Source organism: Dasypus novemcinctus, chromosome 9 (genome assembly GCF_030445035.2).
Source record: "Dasypus novemcinctus isolate mDasNov1 chromosome 9, mDasNov1.1.hap2, whole genome shotgun sequence".
Classification (NCBI taxonomy): Eukaryota; Metazoa; Chordata; class Mammalia; order Cingulata; family Dasypodidae; genus Dasypus; species Dasypus novemcinctus.
The window spans coordinates 96,870,982-96,891,283 of NC_080681.1; the positions used below are offsets into that span (position 1 = coordinate 96,870,982).

General features: G+C 46.9%; 1 protein-coding gene across 2 annotated transcripts in view; it reads left to right on the plus strand.

Annotated features, from left to right (window-relative positions):
- Positions 1–20,302, plus strand: part of EPHA10 (EPH receptor A10) — a 40,470-nt gene that overhangs the window by 12,040 nt on the left and 8,128 nt on the right. For both annotated transcript variants that reach the window (XR_011649693.1, XM_058303857.1), the window contains exons 6-8: positions 10,232–10,365; positions 13,035–13,206; positions 16,681–16,789. Coding sequence is in view for 1 of the 2 variants with exons in the window: in XM_058303857.1 (XP_058159840.1) it covers positions 10,232–10,365; positions 13,035–13,206; positions 16,681–16,789 (415 nt within the window). In the remaining variant the exon portion in view is untranslated. The remainder of the gene's footprint in view (positions 1–10,231; positions 10,366–13,034; positions 13,207–16,680; positions 16,790–20,302) is intronic.

Consider the following 20,302-nt stretch of genomic DNA (forward strand, 5'->3'; position numbering starts at 1 on the left):
TTGTCAAGAAGGACGAGTGATGTGGTTTCTGAGTCTTCATATCTAAGAAGACCTTTCTCTTGCTAACACACAGGAAAGTCACATTGGTCTGTGACCCTACTTTCTTGTCTTTTGGCAATCTGTGTTGCAGAGGAGAAGTTTGAGGCCAGAGGTATTTTTATTCTTTTGCAAATAACTTTAAAAAAATGGATCTTTGGATAAGTTCTTAACCTACTGATGAAAACAAAAATTTTAACCATTTGGATCTCTTTTCATTGAATTTGTTTGGATCGCAGTAAACTTTTTGATTTTGATTTTTCTAAGTCAGGAAATTTTTTTCTTCTATAATTGCTTTGATTAGAACTTCCAATTGCTCCTAAATCTCTCTTAAGTGTATCTTTAAGCCTTAGGTTGTATAACTGTTTTTTGAGTCTCAAATCTTGTCACTTTCTTTATCATTGCCTTTGCCTTTTGGGAAAGATTTCCCAGTTTGTCTGGGTTTTCTGGAGCAACAGTTGCATTCTTTACTATCTCTACTGTGATTTAACATTGCTATTGCATTTACACCTTTTAAAATTCAGTATAGAAAAAGGCACCTATAATCCTGTTACGCAGAAATAAACTCTTAATATCTTAGAGGATGCTTGTCCAGATTTCTGCCTATCTCCATATATTTATCTGTATGTACTGTAAGACCCTTTCATACAGATAGCTATCTGATATTTCCTATTAGCAGTCTTAATTGTTGTTCTGATATAGATGAATTTAAAAATCATGTTAAGGAAATAATCTTCTGTTTCCATTTCATTAATAAAATTACTAACCTTCAACTGATTGAGTACTGTTCTGTCTTAGGCACTGTGCAAGATGATTTTCTACATTAATTTATTTAAGTGGAATGATATTAATCTTTCAAATGATGTAACTGAGATCCAAGAGGCCAAGTACATTGTCCCAAGTCACTAAGTAGAAAGACTGGTCTTTGATTCCAGGGCTATCTACCACCAAAGCCTTGTGCTTTTATCCCCTATTTCCATTATTTGCTGAACTTTTTAAAAAAAATCAGGAATGGATTTAATTTTATCAAATGCTTCTTAAGCTTCTTTCAAGATACCACAAATTCTTTCTCCTTTGACCTTTCAGTATGATGAATTTTTAAATGGATTTTTCAGATAATTATCTCTGCATTCCTGGAATATATTCTACTGGATATGAATGTATTATTCTTTCAATATTTTGCTGAATTCATTTGCTTATGTTTTGTTTAAGATTTTTCCATTTACATTCCTAAGTGAAATTGGTCTAGTGTTTTTTGTGTGTTCTTTGTCAAGTTTTGATGCTGTGGTAATGCTGACTTTGTAAAAAGCATCAGGAAGAATCTTTTTTTCTCTTCTTTGGAACAGTTTAAATAGCAAAATTATATATTCCTTGAAGATATGAAAAACTTTGCCTGGGAAACTTTCTGGGCTCTGTATCTTTTTTAGGGGGAGGAACAGTGAGATGATTTACTCATTTTTTCTCATTATCATACTTCTTCTCAAATCAGTTTTGTTAATTTGTTTTTTTTCTAGAAAATCTTTTGATAATCTTTCCCTAAATTTTTAGCCCAGAAATATATTTTTAACACTTTCCTCAATATCTGGAGTTAACTTTACTTTCTCTTTTCTGATGCTGGATGCTCGTGACTTTTATCTTTTTTTTTTTTCTTAATAGTCCTTGAGAGAAGTTTGTTTATTATATCAGTTATGACAAAGAAGCAACTCTTGAATTTATCAATTCCATTGGTCTTTACTTTTGTCACTTAGTTTATGGTTTTATCTTTATTAATACTATCTTCATGTTTTCCTTAAGTCATTTTCTAAGTGTACTCAGTGCTTGTTTTTTGTTTTACTTTTTTAAGCCTATGAATTTTCCTCTGAGTACAGCTTTGGTCATATCCAATAATAAATTTTTGCATATAATATTATCAGTATTGTTAATATAGTAGGATTTTTGAGATATAATTCACATACCATAAAATTCACCCTCTTAAAGCATATGATTCAGTGGTTTATTCATATATTCACATGGTTATGGAACCACCACCACTATCTGATTCCAGAACATTTTCATCACCCACCAAAAAAAACCCTACACCTATTAACATTTACTCTCCACTCCCCTACCCCCTCCCTCCAGCCTTTGTTGACCACTAATTTGCTTTCTGCCTCTATGGATTTGCCTGTACTGGACATTTCATGGAAGTGGAATTATAGTACATATGGACTTCTGTCTCTAGCTTCTTTCACCTAATATCATATTTCAAGGTTCATGTAGTTGTAGCATGTATCAGTACTTCATTCCTGTAGTGGCTTGGAGCTATGTACCCCAGAAAAATAAGTTCTTACACTTAATCCATTCTTATAGGTATGGACCCATTGTAAAAACAGATCTCTTTAAGATGTTACTTCAATTAATGTGTTTATACCAACCCATTGCGTGGTTGTGTCTAGCAGCCAGAAAACTAAAACTTTTTTGGTACTGAAAAAGTTAGGTACTAGTATCATGAATACCCAAAATGTGGAAAATTTGGACTTGGGTAATGGATAGAGTCTAGAAGAATTGTGAGGTACTTGACAGAAAAAGCCTAGATCGCTTTCAAGAGACTGGTAGTAGAAATATGGATTTTAAAGGAAATGATGAATGTGTTCTTTAGAACTGGAAGAAAAACATTACTTGTTATGAAGTGGCAGAGAATTTGGCAAAATTGAGTTCTAATATTGGATGGAAGGCAGAGCTTGAAGGTGATGAATTTGGATGTTTAGCTGAGGAGGTTTCCAAGCTAAGTGTGGAAGGTGCAACCTGGTTTCTCCTTGCAGTTTATAGTAAAATGTGAGAGGAAAGCGGTAAGCTGAGAATCGAACTCTTAAGCAGAAATAAGAAACTGATGGTTTGGAAAATTTTGAGCCTATCCAGATAGTATGCCCTGAGGCTAGAAGTAAGTCCCCAAAGGACAGGGCTCCATGTGAGGGTTTAACTGACCACGGATCCATTCAGCCATTTCAGTGGACGTCAGGATTGGAAAAGCAGTTATGTGGGAAGAATCTGTGGAAAGTTCTGTTGTCTGGTGGTTTGGACCCCTGTGAATTGCTCACAAATTTTTTGCGAAATTTGTAGGAACAGAACCACTGCCAGCCTGGACTGAAGGAGACCAAAGAAGGGACAAATTGAAGGAAGAATGACTTCAAGGGCAGAACCAGAAGAGCCTAGGTCTGGAGCAAAGACATCTCCTTGGGCCAAGAAAGCAGGCCCACCCGTGTGTGTGGAAAGATAGGTTCACTCCGGCTTTTGGAGAGGATGGATCTTTTGCCCTGTTTTTCAGGGCAAGTACTGTGACCTCAGTGCCCAGAGATGGTAGGGCCTGTGCCCAGCGTTTGTGGAGAGCCTGGCTGCCACCCAAGTGCTCTGAGAGGGTGGGACCTGTGTTGTGGTGTCACCATCCTGATGCTTGGACCAGTTTTCAGGGAGAGCCTGGCATTTGTGCAAGAACTTGGAAGGGATGAGTCTGCCACTCCGTCAGGCCAAGAGGACAAAATATAGGTCCTCAGATGACTCTCAGACTTTGAAATCTAAGGGAGTTTGCCCACCTGGGTTTTGGACTTGTTTGGGACCTGTGATCCCTGTTTTCCTTCCAATTTCTCCTTTCTGGAATGAAAATGTCTATCCCATGCCTGTCCCACCATTGTATACTAGCTGCAGATAACTGATTTTCTAGGAGTCACAGGTCCATAGATGGAGTGGAATTGTGCCCCAGGACAGACCACACCCATAACCAATTTCCATGAGACTTTTGGCATTTTTACTGAAATGACATAAGGCTTTTGGGATGCTGTGATGGAATGAATGTATTTTGCATGCTGGAGGAGCATGTCTTTTTGGAGTCCAGAGAGAGGACTGTGGTGGCTTGAAGCTAAGTACCATGGAAAAGTGTGTTCTTTAACTTAATCCATTCCTGTGGGTATAGACTTGTTGTAAATAAGATCTCTGTAAGATGTTACTTCAATTAAGGTGTGGCCCAAATGAATCAGATTGGTCTTTAATCTGGATTACTGGGGTCCTTTATAAGCAGAGTGAAAGTCAAACAGAAAAATACAGAGTGAGTATCCAGAAGGCAGAAGTCAAGAGAACCAAGAAGCCAGGAGAGGACAGAAAAGCCTAGAACCAAGGAACGCTGACAGAACGCTATAGTCTTGGGAAGTGGATTTGGCCCATGTGCCTACCACATGGGAGGTCCAGAGTTCAAACCCTAGGGCCTCCTGACCCTTGTGGTGAGCTGGCCTGTGTACAGTGCTGCTGTGCACAAGGAGTGCCAGGCACGCAGGGGTGTCCCCTGTGTAGGGAGCCCCACGCACACCGAGTGTCCCCTGTAAGGAGAGCCGCCCAGTGCAAAACAAGTGCAGCCTGCCCAGGAATGGCGCTGCGCACATGGAGAGCTGACGCAGCAAGGTGACGCAACAAAACAAGACACAGATTCTGGGTGCTGCTGACAAGAATAGAAGCGGACACAGAAGAACACACAGCGAATGGACACAGAGAGCAGACCACTGGGGGGGGGGGGGAGGAGAGAGAAATAAATCTTAAAATAAAAAAAAAAAAGAATACCATTGGCTTCAGGGGGGAAGCATTGCCTTGCTGATGCCTCAGTTTGGAACTTCTAGACTCAAAACTATGAATCAATAAATTCCCATTGTTTAAGCCAACCCATTGCATGGTGTTTGTGCTTAACAGCCAGGAAACTAAAATGATTCTTTTCATGACTGAATAATATGACACTGTATGTCTATACTACATTTTGCTTGTCCATTCATTAGTTAATGGACATTGGGTTGTTTCCACTTTTTGGCTATTATGAATAATGAAGCTGTGCACATTCGTGTACAAGGTTTTATAGGAACATGTATTTTCTTTTCTCTTGGCCTAGGAGTGGAATGTCTGGGTCATTTGGAAAAATTTTAACATTTTGAGAAATTGCCAGACTATTCAAAAGCATCTGTACCACTTTACAGTTTGTTCAGCAATGCATGAGGATTCCAGTTTCTCCACATCTTGTTATTGTCTGTTTTTAAAAAATTACTATTATTAAAGCCAAGTTAGTGGGTGTGAAGTGGTACCTCATTGTGTTTTTTTAAAAAAGATTTATTTATTTATTTCCCCAACCCCACACTCCTCATTGTTTGAGGTCACTGACTGCTCAGTGTGTCCATTTGCTGTGTGCTCATCTTCTCTTTAGGAGACACCAGGAACCGAACCCAGAGCCTTCTGTGTGGGAGAGAGGCACTTAATCACTTGAGCCATCTCCGCTCCCTGCTTTGTTGTGTCTCTTGTTGCCTTTCCTCTTTGTCTCTTTATTGCATTGTCTTGCTGTGCCAGCTTGCTATTCCTGCTGGTTGGGCCAGCTTGCCTTCTCCAGGAGGCATCAGGAACTGAACCTGGGACCTCTCATATGGTAGGCGGGAACCCAATCTCTTGAGCCACATCTGCTTCCCTCATTGTGGTTTTGATATGCATTTTCCTAATGACTAATGAGGGAGACCGTCTTTTCATAGCTTATGACTATTTGTATATATTCTTTAGAAAAATGTCTATTCAAATCCGCTGCCCATTTAAAAAATTGAGTTATTTGTCTTTTTATTGTTGAGTCATAAGAATTTTTAATATATTCTGAATACAAAATCCTTATCAGATATATGCTTTGCAGATATTTTCTCCTATTCTGTGGGTTATTTTCCATTTTCTTGGTAGTGTCCTTTAAAGTACAAAAGGTTTAAATTTTGACTAAGTCCAATTTATATAGTTTTTGTTCATTGCTTGTGCTTTTGCTGTTGTATCCAAACACAAATGTTTTAATTTTGATCAAGTCCAGTGTATGTGTGTTCCTTCATTGCTTATACTTTTGATGTCATACCCAAGAAACCATTGTCTAATCCAGGGTCACAAAGATTTACACCTGTGTGCTCTTCTGAAATTGTAATTTGGCTCATACTATTTTATTTATTTTATTGATTTTTATTTTTTCAAGGAGGTACCAGGGGATTGAACCCAGGACCTTGAGACCTCGTACATGTGAAGCACATGCTCAACCACGGAGCTATACCTGCTCCACTCACATTATTTTAGAGGATATGTTTTCATTTCCAGGTGACTTGCTTTTATTTTATCTTTTTGTTTCCGATTTTACTGCCCCATTTAGAGAAAGACTGTACAATTTTTACTTTTTTTGGTAATTATTGAGGTTTCCTTTGTAGGTCTAAGATATGGTAAAAATTTTAACTATTCCATGGCTCCTTTAAAGCAATTTTTGTTTTTATTATTTTATTATTTTTGCAGCTTAGTTCTCCCTCTCTCATATCCATATTTATCTGTATATATATTATTCAATTCTTCTATTTCTTTCTTTTTGTCTACTCAATGTTCCAAAGTCTGAGATAGGTTTAAGTCTCTCATTCTGCTTGTAGTTGTTAAAATTCCTGGTATATTTGTGTTTTAGTTTCTTTGACTGCTTAAGCAAATACCATACAACAGGTTGGCTTAAACAATGGGAATTTAATGGCTCACGGTTTTGAGGCTAAGAAAAAGTCCAAATCAAGGCATCATCAAGGCAACACTTTCTTTCTGAAGACGGGCACTTGGGCTGGCTGCCGGTGATCCTTGGTCCTGGGCTCCTCTGTCACAAGGCAATGCACACAGCGGCCTCCCTGGCCTCTCCTCTTCTGCGTTCCGTTGACCTTCAGCTGCTTGCTTCCCATGGCTTTCTCTCTGTCTGAATTTTATTCTGCTTATAAAGGATCCAGTAATAGAATTCAGACCCATCCTGATTGAGGTTGGCAACACCTTAACTGAAGTAACGTCATCAGAAGGTCCTCCTGACAATGGGTTCACACCACAGGAGTGGATTAAGTTTAAGAGCATATTTTTCTGGGGTAAATACAACTCCAAACCACCACAATTTGTGTTGAATTTTCTTTTCAATATTTCAGTTTTTTCAATGCATTTTTGGTGTCCCTAGGAGCTTTTCTCACGTTCTTCATTTTTATCTCATCTCATCATGTTTCTTTTTCTTCCTCACCTGCTCTCTCTTCCTGGCCTTCTGCTCGCAATCACCTTACTTGTTACTTTGTCACACTAAATCACTTTTAGACGTTTGGTCCTCTTGTGTCTTCAGAATAAAATTCCTGTTCCCTTTTTCTGAAACATTTTTTTCGTATGCCCTCTTTTTTAGTGTTTTCGGTTTACTTATTCTTGAACAAGGAGATAGCTTGTGTCTGCCAAAAAAATAAGATGTATGGCTTGTCCTTTGAGTGGTTGTAACAGTAAGTCTCAATCTAATTGACTTTAACTAAAAGGATTACTCAGCTCACCTAAGAAGACTGTGTACTTCCAGTTTTGGTTAATTCAGCAGTTCATCATGACCCAGCTTCTCTATGTTTCCACTCTGTCATCCTTAACACAGAGGGTGACTCCTTCAAGGTGACAAGGTGGTTGCAGCAGCTCCAGACATCACATCCTTACCATCCAGAGGCAGAAAAGAGTCATTCTTTTTAGGTAGCTTTTTTTTTTAAAGATTTATTTATTTCTCTCCCCTCCCCCCTCCCACCCCCCACCCCCCACCCCCAACCCCAGTTGTCTGTTCTCTGTGTCTATTTGCTGCATGTTCTTCTTTGTCAGCTTCTGTTGTTGTCAGCGGCACAGGAATCTGTGTTTCTTTTTTGTTGTGTCATCTTGTGTCAGCTCTCCGTGTGGGTGGCTCCATTCTTGGGCAGGATGCACTTTCTTTCGCGCTGGGTGGCTCTCCTTACGGGTGCACTCCTTGTGCGTGGGGCTCCCCTACGTGGGGGACACCCCTGCGTGGCAGGGCACTCCTTGCACACATCAGCACTGCACATGGGCCAGCTCCACACTGGTCAAGGAGGCCCGGGGTTTGAACCGCGGACCTCCCATGTGGTACAGGGACGCCCTAACCACTGGGCCAAGTCCACTTCCTGTAGGTAGCTTTTTTGAGTGCAAGAGCACTCTCTCAGGACTCCTCTCCTCTCAGAGGACTTCTCTTGTTGGTCATACTGCATTATAAGCCCACCCCTAAACCAATCACTGGCAAAGGGAATGATTACATACAAATATCTCAGTATTGTCAGAATTTACCTGAGTCATCTGAGGGACCCTGAATCAAAATTGGGCTCTGCCAACAGGGAAGGGAAACATGGGTATGGGGTAGGTTTCCAGTAGTGCGTACTGCACTCTTGGCCTGACCTGGGTGCTGGCTCAATCTCATCACAAGCATATAGCTGGAGAACAGGTGCTTGGGTTCAGTTTTTAGCTCCATTTTCAGAATTTATCAGACATTCATCTAATGTATCTCTGCCAGGCTGAAATGTAACCTTCTCCTATCTCTATATTCTGTGATGCTTTCAATGAGTAAAGTTCAAGAAAAATAATAATAATGAAAAAAGACAATCCAGGTCTCTTTCTGTCTCTGCCCTGGTCAGTATCTCACAGAGACTGCACCACCTCCCAGGATGCTCATCACTCATCTCCCCTTTGTGTCCTGGTCTTTCCTGGGAGCTGTGGTTTCCGAGTGGATTTAGGCTGAGAGGCGTTCCCAGGGATAGGAAAGAGCACTTTGCCTCAAAAAAAAAAACATCTATGTGGTAGAATGATGGTCGTGCATTGTCCAGTTGACAAAGACCATGCTTTTATTCAGGGCCAGAAAGTGAGGGAGGGATGAAGGATCTTTTAAGTTATTTTTAGACTGGGAGGCAATGTCAGTCTGTGAGCTGCATAACCCCAGGGTTCATACAATTGCACTTTCAATCTAATTCCAGTGCCTTCATCACAGGTAGAAATATTCTCCCTACCTACCATTCTGGAAATCAGCCATCAGGGCTAATTTATGGTGATATTATGGGTTTCCAGTTCTTTATGCTTTAAATGGAATTTTGGGAGACTGGGGCGGGGGGCCTGCTAGATGGATACCATGTAAACCTGGAAACCAGTCATTCATACATTTTTCAGAGTGGGCTATATATGCCCTGTCTTCACTTTCTTGACCCACTGCCATCAATCCCCTGAAGTCACCGGCAACTTCCACATTCTTAAAACCAGTGGGCAGTTTGAACCATTGTCTTACCCTGTCTCTTGGCATATGACACCACCAACCACTGCCTCCTCTTGTTGATAAACTTGTATGAGTGCTTGCTCTGTGTTCAGTTACTGTGCTGAGCTCTTCATTTACATTATTTCCTCAAATTCTCAATGCAAGCCTGTGAGGTGTCATTCATGTTTCCATTTTATACATGAGGAAACTGGGTCCCAGAGAGGAAAATCCCTTGCCCATGGACTAGTAACAGGAAGAATCCAGAAGGAGCTTTCCTAAAAGTTCTCTTCCCTGGGCTCCTATGACTTGGTTTGCCCCCAGCTTTCCTTACTGCTCTGGCACCTCCTTCTCAGGCTTCTCTTCCTTTGCCTGTGTCTTAAATGTTGGTATTTCTTGGGCTGATTTCTTAAATGCTTTTCCACGTCTCTTTCTATGTGGCTTCCCCTGGCACTCTTATCCAGTCACCTCTTGATGGTGCCCCCATCTCCATCTCCCAGTGGAGCCCCGGAACCCTTAACCACCTGCCTTTCAGGGATCTTTTCCTGGAAGCCTCCTGACTCAAAACATCCGAAGTGAAATCTTAACCTTTCCTCCCAGTTACCTGGTGCTTTCTGCCTTGGATCAGGCATCATCACCTCCTGACCAGACCATTTGAATGTCAAGTAGCTGGTCTCCCTGCCTCTAAATGTGCTCTGATTTCAACCAGACCCCAGTAAGTGAGTGTGGAAAGAACCTGGAGGATTAGAACCCACCACCTGGAGGGAAGCTGGGATGGACCGGGTTGGCAAGTAGCAGGAGACCTGCCACTTATCCCCCGAGGAGCCATGAAGGAGAGAGATGTGGGAGAGGGGCCTCTCAGACAGTCCGGTCTCATAAAAATTCTGTCCCTCATCCCCGAAGACCCCTCCCCTCAGCCCCGCAGTCCCGCCCGCAGGCTCCTCTAGCCTCACCCATAGCCCTTAGCCCCGCCCAGAGGCCACCCTAGCCCCGCCCCTAGGCCCGCATGCCCCGCCCCTAGGCCCGCATGCCCCGCCCCTAGGCCCCGCATGCCCCGCCCTCCGGGTCCCCGGTCCTGCCTCGCAGACGGGTCCAGGATTAGAACCCCATGTTACTTACTTCCAGCACCCTGGGAGGAGGATGAGATCCGCAGAGACCGAGTGGAGCCCCAGAGCGTGTCCCTCTCGTGGCGGGAGCCCATCTCCGCCAGAGCCTCTGGGGCCAATGGCACGGAGTATGAGATTCGCTACTACGAGAAGGTGAGTGAGAAGGCGAGGCTGGGCCTGGGACGGGCCTGGTGCGTTACTCACCTCTTCACGTCCTCCTTCCGGCGAAAGTCCTGCTTTCCCCTTTTTCTAAAAAGTTGTACCCACCAGGCTCCTAAGTGGCCCTCTGAGACTTGCCTTTCCCCTTCTGCTTGTCACCTCCGCGCCATCGTCTCCACTCAGGCCTCCTCCTCTCTGCTCAAGTCTCCCCTCATCACCAGTCAGCACCTCCATTTTCACCCTGTTTGCCTAGTGTACAGTCCAGGCTTGGTGTGGCTGAATCTTAGCTATACAATTTGCAGATCCTTCTTCAAAGAAAAGAATATAAAAATAGCTTACTTTTTCAAGTTTTACAAAAATGTGTGACCATATAAACATATTGCTAGGCCCGTGGTGTGCTGGTGATAAATGTTTAACAACCAGCTCTCCAGAAAAATTAATGTATGAATTATTATTGTAAACTTTACTGATATAAAGGATGTATAGCATGCAATTTATAAATAATAAAATGTACATTACCTTTTATGGTAAATTCCATATAGCCAATTGATGCTCATTGAATTCTTTCATTAGTGTTTGCTGCTCTTTTGTATCCGTAGTTAATCTATGGTTACAATTCAACTATGATTTGACAAATGGAGTTACAGTATCCCAATCTACTAACTCTTTTCCTCTTTAAATCTGACCTGTAACCAGAGTTAAACTATTTCTCAACTTGGTGCAGATTATGTTCATTAAAGCAAAACCTCTTTCAGCTTCAGGGTCACATGTGTCAGAATTTCACTCATTCCTTAGTGACTCAGGGACTTCTTTGCTGAATCAGAAAATAGTTCTTGAACGCTAGACGTCTACTGAGTCTGTGAGTGCAGAGGAAGTGAGCAGAAAGTGAACAGGAAGGAGGAAGGGACCATCCTGAGTCCCTGCCAGCTGAATAACCTGGGTGACCTAGAGGATGGTGGTGGCACAGCTGAGATAGAGAGCCATTGAGGAGGAAGAGCAGGTTTGGGGGAAGATGGTGAACGCAATTTTGTTCCTGTCATGTTCCAGGGGACTGTGGGACATCCACATGGGCTTTCAGGTCCGGAGCTCAAGGGAGAGGCTTAGACTGCAGAGAGAGGGGGGAGAAGGGGTCAGGCTAGAAATGGCAGCTGAAGCCAGGGTACTGGGGGAGACAACCTAGGAGGGAAAAGTGAGTGAGAAGAGTGCCCAGGAAAGAGCTCCGAGGAGCTCTGATGTTTAGGAGATGGCAGTGAAGGACACTGGGAAGGAGCCTAAGCTAGGCATGCAGTAGGTGCTTAGAAAGGGCTCACTGAACTGACACTTGGGGATCAGAGCATAGAGCCCCAAGGCTGAGGGGTGGATGCTGAGCGCCCCAACTCACTGCATCCTTATCTTCCACTCCTGCCCTCTTTTTCTAGGCATAGATCACCAGGCCCTTTAGGAGTGAGAATTTGCAGGGAATAAACACCTTCCAAAGAGGAACAAGTACAAAAGGGGTTGTATTTGGAAGGTTTCAAGTATATGTCATGGGACCCAATGGATCACCCAGGCCTCTGGGGCCACAGTGCTTCTCCACTTCTCTCTGCATACCAGCCCCATACTCCGCTGCAAAATGCTGGCTCGTGGCACATCATGGCTGCCCAGGGCTGGCAGCCTTGCTTTCTCCTCCCTCCATCCCCAATCTATCCCATGTTGCAGGTCTTGCAGCCATTGTCTCTCTGTCTTCCAATGAATTGCTCAAATGCCCCAAAGGGAGATTCTGATTGGCCCAGCCTGGGCCAAAGTTTGCTCCTATTCCTGAACGCCCTGTCCAAAGAACTGGGGCCACAGGATTATGGGACTGCTTTTCTCGGGGCTGTGGGTGAGCGAGGGCTCTAGTAAGGGGGTGTGGGTAAAGCAGTCCTGATGGAGGCAGCTCTAGTACATGCCAGTATCGGATGTGTTGGGGTGGAGCTGGGGGGCAGCAGGATGTAGAGGAAAAAGCACCGGACTGGACAGAATTCCAAAGAGATCACCCTAACACTTCATTGATGGGCGACTTTGGGTGAGTTGCTTCACTTCTCTGAACCTCACCTATTAAAAAGGGAAAAAGCTACTGACTCGCTCAGGCTGTTGTGAGGCTTGAAGGAGTCAGGGCTTGTAAGGGTCTAGTGCAGCAGCTGGCAATGAGTAGGCACCAAGGCAGAGTTGCTGTTCCCACTTCTTTATCCCTCTGAGCCCAGTTTCCTTACCTGTTAAAACACCCATACAAACAAAAAAGATAATACTTTCTGTCCTCCATGCCCTGCAAGACAGTTATACAAAGCAGGGGACAAGAGAATGGAGAAGTCTCAAGCCATCAGGGGCTGGGCAGGTGAGGGGCTCATTTGCTTAGCCTCCCCTCTGTGGCATCAGGCCCACCAGGCTCACGGAGGTGGGTCCTTCTCAGCTACGGGCACCATCGAGGGTGGGCAGGAGGCAGGAATTTGTGGCGAGAGGGGTGGGGAGCCGAGGGGAGAAGTCTGTGGGATCCTCCCAAGATAACTGGGTCAGGATCACACAACCGTGTCCCAACCGTGTCCACCTCAGAGCGCTTCTCCCACCTCCCTGCCTGCCCCCCACCGTGGCCTCCCAGCAGGCACGGCTGCCCTGCGTCTGGGCCTCATCTGTCCATCGCTCCCCAGGGGCAGAGCGAGCAGACCTACTCCACGGTGAAGACGGGAGCCCCTGCAGTCACCGTCACCAACCTGAAGCCGGCCACCCGCTACGTCTTCCAGATCCGGGCCGCTTCCCCAGGGCCCTCCTGGGAGGCCCAGAGCTTCAACCCCAGCATCGAAGTGCAGACCCCGGGGGAGGGTAAGTGGTGTGTGCAAGCAGAGAGAGCGCCCAGAGTGGGGTGGCCGGGGAGACAGACACAGGCACTTACCTGTGCTTCGTCCAGCTGAGGGAGCCTGCGAGACAGTTTAATTGCGGCCTGCTTCATGAGTTAATTTGGAGTCCACTGACTAGTGCCCATGCACCAACGTGAATTAGATCGGGTGCCTGTCCTGGGGAGCTCCTGGGGGGTGGAGGGCGGAGCTCAGGATCCATCATAGCCCAAGTCTCACCTGGGTCTCCCTGCCTCTTAGGACTGAGCCCAAGCCTTGTGGAAACATCCCGTATCCTCCAAAAGATTCCTTCCATTTTCTTGGGAGGGGGTTTTGGTCTCTCGGTCACCTCTGACCCTGCCTACTAAATTCTTGTTCTCCTGCTTCATCCTCTCTGCCATGAAATAAGCCCAAACTCGAGACCCTGTCCCTCTTCCCACAAGGCCTTGGCGTGTGAAGCAGAAGGTTGTGGGGACACAAAGGAGGGTTATACTGCAGCAATGAACGAGACAAAACAAAATGAGAATTGTACACTTTAAAACGGTGAATTGTATGTGAATTATAACAATGAAACTGTTATGAAAACAAGACAAAACAGAATGAAAATAGGACATTAGATAATCTGATCTTTAGCACCTTCGGCCTCTCCAAGGTATTGCGCTGTCCCCCGCCTTCACTTGCCTCCCCCAGTTCCTCTTGTCTGCCGTCCACCCTCAAGTTCCCTTTCATGATTTGTACAGAAGAGTTTTGCTCTGTCTTTTGTTGTTCTGCCTGCTGCTAACCCAGCCCTCAGGTCCTCACCTCTGTCTACGGTGAGCAGCTCATGAAAGTATTTTCCTGAACAAAGGCAGTTCCCCCTAAGAGGCATTCTGGCACCAGCTGTCAAGATAATCATTCTTTCGAACCTGCTACATGACTCTAATCCAAGATAGGAAGAGCTCTGAGCCCAAAGGGAGGTGAAGATAAAATGTTGAGGGACTTTGAGTTCTGGGAAGGAAGGCAGCACTTCTTGCTTGAATGCCTGTCTTGTGCCAGGCCTTGGTCAGGTGCTGAAAAGAGGTGATTAGAGCTGCGTCTTGAAGGCTGGGGGAACATCTGAATATGGGGAGATGGGTGAGGCAGGCATGTGGGGTAGAGGAAGCCGCCTGAACAGAGGCTCACGGGCTTGGCTGGAGGGAGTATGGTGGGGGTCGCGGCTGGAGGCTGGTGGCCGAAAGGGCTGACGCTTTCCATTCCCTTGGTCCCTCTCAGGTGGGAGAGACGGCTTAGCTCCCCAGCCTCCCTCGCTGTGGCCCTGACTATAGGGGAATGGGTCTCCCAGTGAGCGGTGTCCCCAAACAAGTATCATAATGAAGGAGCAATAGGCCGTATTCATTATCTGTTGCTGTGTAACCAATGGCTCGACCATTTAGTGGCTTAAAACAACAAACATTTATTATCTCCTGGCTTCTGTGGGTTAGGAATCTGCGTGCAGCTTAGCCAGGGGCCTCTGGCTCAGGGTCTCTCGCAGACCTCATGCATCTCAAGGTTCACAGGGGGAGGATCCACTTCCCACGCAGTCCTCACTGGCTCTTTGCTGCCTCTTTGTTCCTTGCTCCGTGGGCCTTTTCACAGGGTGACTCAAAACACGGCACCTAGATTCTTTCAGAGACTGTGAGCTGGTGAGAGAGTGACACGGGGCCCAAGAGAGAAGCCACAGTCTTTTCGTAACCTAATCTTGGTGATGGTGAGGACAGCAGTGCCTTCTGTTGTGTCTGTTTGTTTTTGCCACATTCTGTTCTTTGGATGAGTCACAGGGGCCAGCCCACACTCCAGGGGAGTGAGTGCCAGGAGGTGGGGATCGAGAGGACTGTCTCAGCAGCTGCCTGCCCAGCCACATTTCCATGTCCCTGTGGATGCCTCATTTCACACAGGCCTCGGCCACTCCCCTTCTGCGTCCACAGCAGCCTGTGCCCTCTTCACCTCTGGAGCCTTGAGTGCTGAAACCCTTCTTTGACCCTTTCTTACTGGCCTCTAACTGCTCCTTCCTCTTCTGTCCCTCTTCACTTGCTCTGCAACATCCTAGAAATGTAGCTCTCTGGGTCTGACCTCATGTCCCTGCTGGCCCCACACCCACCTCTACCCAGCCACCACAGAGAGCACGTGAGAAATACTCACCAGCCCTCACTCCCTGGGTGTCTTGCTGTCCCAACCACTGCTGGTCCTCAAACTTGGGTCATTCTCCTTCTATCCCATGCTAAGGCCGGAGATTGGAAAAAGTGCATTTGTCCAATCTCAGTTCAGTCCTCAGGGCTGTTCAGTACTTTCCCCATTCTCAACAGCTACTTGTAATGTTCATCTCTCAATCACCTCCCCTCCAGCCCCAGAGCCCCGGCCCACACCCTCCTTCCTTTTCCCCTTGGCAGGAACTCTCTCTGTTGCTCCCTGGTTCCTTGTTGCCCTCAGGATAACATTTATATTCCTGAGTGAGCAGTCAAGGCCCTCGAGGTTCTGTGTCCTCCCTTCCTTCACCTACCCTCCAGCTTCACAGCTTGCCACTCTGCCTCCACTCAGTCTCTTTCCAGCCACATGGACTGACTTGGCATTTTCCATACCCAGCATGTGCACCCAGCGTCACCAGTTCTAGGTCCATCAGATGGCACCTCTTCTGTGAAGCCTTCCTCACTGCCTTTAAGAACTTTCGTGCCTCAGCTCAGCTCTTCCTTATTTCCCTGTTTCCCTTTTCCCTCTACAGTTAAGATTTGTGTTTCCCACTGATCTGTGCGCTCTCCCTGGGCAGGCACCCTGGCTGTCTCATCGCTGTCTCCCTAGCACTAGCACCGTGGTGGACATCTGTGAACATACTGGGTAGATGGACAGATAGACGAACAGACAGCTGGCTGGATGGTACTGAGAGCCTAGAGTCTTCTGGGCCTCTCTCTTTGGAGTCAGGTTCAAATCTTGAGTCTACCACTTAGCTGAATGACCTTGGGCAAACAACATCATTTTTCTGTATCTCAGTTTCCTTGGCTGTAAAGTGCATACAGTAGTACTTTATTGGATTGTTGCAATGGTGAAACAAAATCGTATGTTTAAGGCACAAAGCAATGTCTTGAATAGCATGTGCATTAAATGTCAGCTCTTATGTTTATTATTGGAGCACTGTCTGGATGAGGGGTGGGAGCTCAGACCAGGGACCATGCCCCCTGCAGAGCCCCTTCACATCTCTTACTGCCCCTCTAAAAGGCAAAAAGGGAGGCGCAGCCCTGCCTGGACCGCTGGGCTACAGGGGAAGTGCGCTGGCCTCGGGCCCCAGGTGCCCCTGTGGGCTGGTGGGGCGGGCCTTGGTCTACCTGCTGCTGGTGGGCAGGGCCACGTGTGGAGGCGCTGCTGGGGATCCTGCTGTGGAGGACAGGAGTCCGTCCGGGGTCTTACGCAGGAGCCTGGTCCTCTGCCTGCTTCTACCTCCTGGTTTTCCTCCCAGCTGCCTCAGGGTCCAGGGATCAGAGCCCGGCAGTCGTCGTCACTGTGGTCACCATCTCGGCCCTCCTCGTCCTGGGCTCCGTGATGAGCGTGCTGGCCGTTTGGAGGAGGTAGGTGAGCCTTGGTGGGGCGTGGCCCCTTGCACGTTCACAGGTGCGCACTGGCACCTGTGTCTGTCCATGCATTGGCATGTATGTAGCTTGGCACGTGCAGGCCCACAGCGGTGTAGACACACGCGGGCTCGTCCTGGCCCCTCCCCCCACTGCTGCTCAGCAGCCGCCAGCACGCAGCCAGCTCAGCCGCTCCGGGATGAAGGGGATTTAGCGCCTTAACTCATTAAATGTCAGAAGGCATCACTGAGGATGGAATCAAGCTCCAGCTGCTCCAGCGTGATTAGGAGTCTCCTGAAGTGCCCAGCGGCCCCCAGCCCCTGCCCCCCAGGGGTCTTGAGACAACCAGGACTCCCCGCCCCCCAGCAGAAAAAAAGAAGCTTGCAGGAGAGTGGGCAGAGAAAGGGGGTAGAAGGAGGAAGAAAATAGATAGCTTGAGTTTGACTCAGGGAAGATTCCCGGCTTTTTGCACACAGCAGAGCCTTTATTCCCCCAGCTCCCCAGGGCCACCCTCTGCGACATGCAGAGGCAGCTCAGGTGGCACCAGGCTGAGCGCTGAGGCCAGCAGACTGGGGAGGTTGGCAAGTCTGGCTGAGATGTCCAGGGGAACTGAAGTGGGGGGAGCCATGGGGAGAAGAGGACTGGCTGGGGAGCCACACCTCAGCATCCCGGGACTGCCTGTGGGCTGGATGGGCAGTGAGTATTCATTTGCCACTGACTGTTTGCTTGGCCTTGAGTGAGGCACTGAAAGGGCCTGAGGAGGAGTCCTCGCAGTCTGGGAGCCAGCTTTGTTTAGGGTAGGTATCTTCATTTCTTGGCTGCAAAAACAAATACCATACAGTGGATTGGCTTCACAACAGGAAATTGATTGGCTCATGGCATCAGAGGCTAGAAGACTTGCTTCTTCCCAGGGTCAGCTGGCATCTTCTGGTTGGCCCGCCATGTTTGGGGTACCTTGGCTTTCCCATCACATGGCAATGCAAATGGCAATGTCTTCTCCTTTCTCACCTGCATTCCGTTGACTTCCATTTTCTGGCTGCTCCCCATGGCTTTCCTCTCTGTGGCCTTCTCTAAAAGGCCTCCAGTAATAAGACCCCTCCTGATTCAGGTGGGCCACACTTAACTGAAGTAACTTCATCAAAAGGCCCTATTTAAAACAGGTTCATACCCACAGGACTGGATTAAGAGTAAGAACATGTTTTTCTGGGGTGAGTAGCTCCAAACTACCATAGCAGGTGAGTGAGGAAGGCCGGACAAGAGTGAGGAGTCCCTTCCTCATGGGGCTTAAAGGTCCATGTGCTGGACCTGTTGGAGCAGAGAGGAGCTAAAAGGGGTTTGTCCTAGCTTTGAGCTCAGTGGCAGAAGACAGAGGATAGGGGAGAAAAGTGAGCAAGGAGCATCTCTTCCCTTTGGGTCAGCCTTCAGTGGGCTGAAGCAGAGAGTCTGCAGGACAGAAGCAGCTTTCCAGGAATGCCTCAGAAACAGATGGGCTAGAGCAGGCAAAGCGAGCCAGTGCTGGACTCCAAAATGTGCTCAAAATCAACCTGCACTGAATTTGGGAGAGTCAGCCCAGTCTAGTGCTGGTAGCGTTAGACCTACTCTAGCATGCGTGTTCCAACTTTGCAGACTCTAACGTCTCTTCCACCCAACCCCTCCTCTCCATGTCTCTGTAGGACTTGATCTGTGCCATGGTCTCCTCACCTTTAGCCTCGCTCTCTGGTCCATCCTGCTTCACCCCACTTCTCACTGGAGGGTGTTGCCTCCGTCTTCTTTGACCCAGGCACTCTCTGTCACTGCCCCATTCACCAGCCCTGCCTCTTCATCACTGCCTACCTCCTGGATGTTCCTCTTCATTCACAGAAGTCCTGCCATCACCTGGGTGGCTTCAGTATTCAATGGACAATATATCCCACACCTTGGTGTCTGGATTCTTTGACTTTCTCATTCCCACAGACCTTCTCTTCTGTTCCATCTTAGCCTCCCTCTCTCATATCCAGACATGGTCCTGGGCATTGCCCTAGACTACTCCACTTCTAAAATACCTTCTATACTTGGCCTACAAACCCTCTCCTTCCAGCTTCCTCTTACAGCCACATGTGACAGCTGTACTTCAACCTCATCAGCCCCCTGACCCCTCTACATCTCACCACCAAATCTAGACTTGCCTGCCTCTGTGGCCATCCTCTCCCTCCTTTTCTACAGAGGTGGTGCCCTTCCTCCAAGCCAAGATCAGCCCTTCTATGGATGATATGAATCCCACCCCTTCTTACTATCTTATTAGAACTTACAATAACCCCTCTCCCCCACATAAGAGCTTACATTTATTGAGTACTTACTAAGCTCTTTGCAACAACAGACCAGGTGGGGCTACCTTTGTTCCTTTCATTTTAAAGACCCCCACAGCTACTGAGTGGAGGAGTTAGAAAGCAAGTCCATGCAGTTGGACCCCAGAGCCCATGCAGCAGCATTTCTGATCCTTTGCTTCTGTATTAGTCAGCCAAAGGGGTGCTGATGCAAAGTACCAGAAATTGGTTGGTTTTTAAAAAGGGTATTTAATTGGGGTAGGAGCTTACAGATAACAGGCCCTAAGGCATAAGTTATTTCCCTCACCAAAGTCTATTTCCGTGTGTTGGAGCAAGATGGCTGCCAACATCTGCAAGGGTTCAGGCTTCCTGGGTTCCTCTGCTTCTGTTTCCTCCCTCTGTGAGTTTACTCTCCAGGGCTCCAGCTTAAGGCTTCAGCATCAAACTCCAACATCAAAAGCCCTCCAACTTTGTCCTTTGCCATGCCTTTTATCCCTGAGTCCCTACCCACCATGGGGCAGGAACTCAATACCCTACTGGCACAAGAGGTTTACATAATTACTTAATTAAACCTATGAATCCAATATAAGCTAATATGCCCAGAGGAAAAAATCAGTTTACAAACATAATCCAATATTTCTTTTTGGAATTCATCAATGTTATCAAACTGCTGCAGCTTCCCTTCCTGTTGGTATCTAAATGTGATCAAGCTTTGCCCATCTTATGAAAATCCCTCCTCTGGAGTCTCACCCCCTCGCTTGTTTCCTATGACAATATCACTCCCCCACCCCCAACTTCTCTTTGACTCCTCTGGCAGTTCTTGCATGGTCTCCTCCATGGCTTCCTTCTCCTCTACCTGACCTCTAAATGTGGTGTTCCTCAGACTTGTCCCCAGGCCATCTTCTGGGACATTGCCCCTGGGCAATGCTAATGGCTCCCAAATTCATAACTTCGGAGCAGACCTCTCTTCGAGCTCCGGCTGCACACAGCTAACTCTCTACTCATGAATTCTCCCGGCTCATCCCAGAGGCCCCACACAAACTCAAATGTGAAATGTGATCGTACCTTGCCCACTGAGCCTGCTTTTCCCCATCTTGGTAAATGCCATAAACTTTGCTGGGCCAGCCGGAGCCTGGTGGTCACTCCTAACCGCTCCCTCGCCCTTTCCACCTGTCAGCAGTCTCCAGTCCTGTCTCCTCCGTGTCGGTGG